This window comes from Mus caroli, chromosome 5 (genome assembly GCF_900094665.2).
Source record: "Mus caroli chromosome 5, CAROLI_EIJ_v1.1, whole genome shotgun sequence".
Lineage (NCBI taxonomy): Eukaryota > Metazoa > Chordata > Mammalia > Rodentia > Muridae > Mus > Mus caroli.
This window is the reverse complement of record NC_034574.1, coordinates 135,314,372-135,317,972: the sequence shown is the minus strand read 5'-3', so window position 1 is coordinate 135,317,972 and position 3,601 is coordinate 135,314,372. Positions and strand designations below refer to the sequence as shown.

At 50.1% G+C, this 3,601-nt stretch overlaps 1 protein-coding gene across 1 annotated transcript in view; it reads left to right on the top strand.

The window, feature by feature from the left end:
- Positions 1-3,601, top strand: part of Mmd2 (monocyte to macrophage differentiation associated 2) — a 47,425-nt gene that overhangs the window by 28,241 nt on the left and 15,583 nt on the right. The window contains exon 2 of the mRNA XM_021162650.2: positions 1,011-1,092. Within this exon, the coding sequence (XP_021018309.1) occupies positions 1,011-1,092 (82 nt within the window). The remainder of the gene's footprint in view (positions 1-1,010; positions 1,093-3,601) is intronic.

Here is a 3,601-nt window from a genome sequence, read left to right as displayed (position 1 = left end):
ACTTGGGATGCAGAGGCAGGAGGATCTTTGTGAGATTTGAGGGCAGCCTGATCTACAGAGTGAATTCTAGGGTAGCCAGGGCTACACAGTCTTGAAAAACGAGAGAGAGAGAGAGAGAGAGCACATCGGTCTAAGAATGAGGCATGGTGATGCATGTCTGTTAACCCAGCACTCAGGATCCCCCTACTTCTATCCCTGAATGACGTGGGTATTACACAAGGGCACCAATTACACCAGAGTATGAAGTCCTGAGGACGGAACTCGGAGCTTTGCACCTGCTAGGAAAGTACTCAGGTTATAGTCCAAGCCCCAATAAAGGTTTTTTATTTCCTAAATTAATATCATGTTGAGGATTAGACATGAAGCACTTAGCAGTGAAAACGTTTAACTTAAGACCACGGAGGCCGGGCGGTGGTAGCGCACGCCTTTAATCCCAGCACTTGGGAGGCAGAGGCAGGCGGATTTCTGAGTTCGAGGCCAGCCTGGTCTACAAAGTGAGTTCCAGGACAGCCAGGGCTATACAGAGAAACCCTGTCTCGAAAAAACAAACAAACAAAAAAAGACCACGGAGATGGTTCACTAGTTAAGTGCGTGCTGCACACACATGGGAACCTGAGTTCATATTCCAGAACCGAGGTAAAAGGCTGGTGCCTGTACCACCAAACCTTGCAGTGAGGAACTGCGGAGGCAGAGACAGGTAGATTTCTAAGGCCCACTGGCTAGCCAGCCAGCCTGGTTAGCAAGCTTTGGGTTTAGTGAAAGACCCTGTCTGAAAATAAGGGAGGAGTGTGATTGAGGCAGGCATGCAATGTCACCTACTGGCCTATGTGTGTACACACAGAGGCAAGCACCAATGCATGTACCATGCAAGCACACACGTGCAATTAAAAAAAAAACTGTAATACTCGAAAAGGGGGCAGGAAGGAAGGAGAGGAGCGAATCTGCACGGGTGAGAAGCTGGACTCTGGCTCTCTCGGCCAGGCTTTCTAAAACCCTGCCTCTCATTGCAGGTTTATGAATGACCGAGTCCCGGCGCACAAGAGGTACCAGCCCACTGAGTATGAACACGCAGCAAACTGTGCCACCCATGCTGTGAGTTAACTTATGGGGTGCTGACATGGGGACCCTTCAGGGTGGGGGCAAGGAAGGCAGTCTTCTGCAATCCGTTGTGTATATGTTGTCTGTGTGTGTGTGTATAAGCAGGTGCCCATGGCGATCAGAAGAGGTCAGGTGCCCTGGAGCTGGAGTTACAGGCAGTTGTAAGCCGCTCAGTGTGGGTGCTGGGATTGAACCCAGCTTTTCTAAAAGAGCACTGAAGGCTGAATGTGATGGTTATGGTTGTGATGGTGTCCTCCTCCTCCTCCTCCTCCTCCTCCTCCTCCCCCTCCTTCTCCAAGACAGGGTTTCACTGTGTAGCCCAGGTTGGCCTCGAACTCAGAGATCCACCTGCTTCTGGCACTGGAGTGTGGTGATTAAAGGAGAGGGCCACCACCGCCTGGCCTATGGTGCACATCTTTAGTTTCAGCACTTGGGAGGCAGAGGTAGGAGAATCTCTGGGTGTCTGTTGCCATTCTGGCTTAGAGAGTGAGCTCCAGGCCAGCCAGAGCCACATAAAGAGATCCTGTCTCAAGGAAGGAGGAGGAAGAGGAGGAGGAGGAGGAGGAAGAAGGAAGGAAGGAAGGAAGGAAGGAAGGAAGGAAGGAAGGAAGGTAGGAAGGGAGGAAGGAAGGAAGGGAGGAAGGGAGGAAGGAAGAAAGAAAGAGAAAACAGTCGTCACTTTGGCTCTTTATTTATTTTTTGTGTGTGGGCACCTGTATGGAGTCGGAGACAGCTTTCAGGGGTCAGTTCTCCATGTGCACTGTGGGGCTCAGGGCTCAAACTCAGGGGTCAGACTTCCATAAGAAGTACTTCGGCCCACTCCATCTTATTTTGTAGGATTCTCTGTCACACTCACCCGCTGACCCCAGGGATCTGCTTGTATCTGCATCCCAATGCTGGGCTTCCAAGAACACACCAAGTGGCTCGTCTTTTGACATGGGTGCTGGGAATGTGAATTCAGGTCCTCATGCTTTACTGATGGAGCTGTCTTCCCGGTCCTTCCTGGCCACTCCGGTGTGACCTGCTCTCAAGGCCCCCATAGGATGACAAGGATCTAAGGAAAGCATCACGGACTATGGAAATGAGTACGCCACTCACTCAACAAACCCCCCAGTGGCTTCCTAGTAGCCAGCAGAGCATGTACCCTCTCTGGCTTGTCTCTGGCAGGCCCCAGCTCTCCGCTCACACAGCCACACTGCCACACTCTTGTCCAGAGCCCCTGACTTCCTCTGCTGCTTGCCATTCCCACGACTTCATGCCTTTGCACGTGGTGTCCCCATGGAAACGTCATGCCTTTGCACATGCCATCCCCCTCCCAGGAACACTTGCCACCCCGACCCACCCTGCCTATTCAACCCCTTTCACTATGCAGCCAAGGATGAGCTTGAGTTCAGTCCACACCTCCTGGGTGCTGGGATTGCAGGTGGAGACTACTCTGCTTGCTTTATGTGCTGCTGGGGCTGCCATTTGGGAACGACACACAAGCCCTCTGTCAACACAACTATGGGACTGTACATTTCATAAACCTTGAAACCAGCAAATAAACCTAGAAGGACTTTTGGACTTTTCATCCCAAAGCAATGATAAATGTTTAAGAAGATAGCTGTGTTTGACCTGAGTTTGGTTCTCAGCACCCATAGCAGACAGCTCACAACGGCCTGTAGCTCCATCTTCAGGGGACTCTACTGCCCTCTTCTGGCGTCCATTGGTACCTGCACTCACATGCACCACCTCTTAACATAGTTAAAAAATAAGTACTTAATTGATGATGATGTGATGGTTGTGAAGAAGAAGAAGAAAAGAAGGAGGAGGAGAAGGAGGAGGAGGAAGAGGAGGAGGAGGTAGAAGAGGAGGAAGAGAAAATCTGCATAGAGCCAGGTGTGTTGACACAGGCCTGTGACTCTAGCCTTTGGGAGGCTGAGACAGGAGATAGTTATGAGTTTGAGAGACTCGTCTGCTGAGAGATCCATTTTCAAACAGAAATTTCATGGTACCACATTAGCATGTACAACTTTTAAAAAAAAATCTTGTGTGTGTGTGTGCGCGCGCGCGCGCGCGTGCGAGTGTATGCACAAGTGTGAGCACCCATGTGTTGAGGGCGGGAACAGTTGCAGGTGTCATTTCTTACCATCCACCTTGCTAATCTCTGTTTCACTGGTGTAGCCCAGGCTGGCTGGTCCATGAGAATTTGTGTATTCTTTCTTCTCAATGTGGAAATGTTGGGATAATGTAGAAGCCGCAGGATTGGTGCCATGTCACCCAAACCACAGGAATAAGGGTCCCAAATAGAGGTATTGAGGAGACAGAGCAGGAATGGGGAAATAAAGAAGATTGGACACTGAAATCAGGACATCTGCAAGCACTCGTGACTCATACCATAAGCATAGCATCCTTTTTTTTTTCTTTCTTTTTTTTCTTTTTTTGGTTTTTTGAGATAGGGTTTCTCTGCATAGCCCTGGCTGTCCTGGAACTCACTTTGTAGACCAGGCTGGCCTCGAACTCA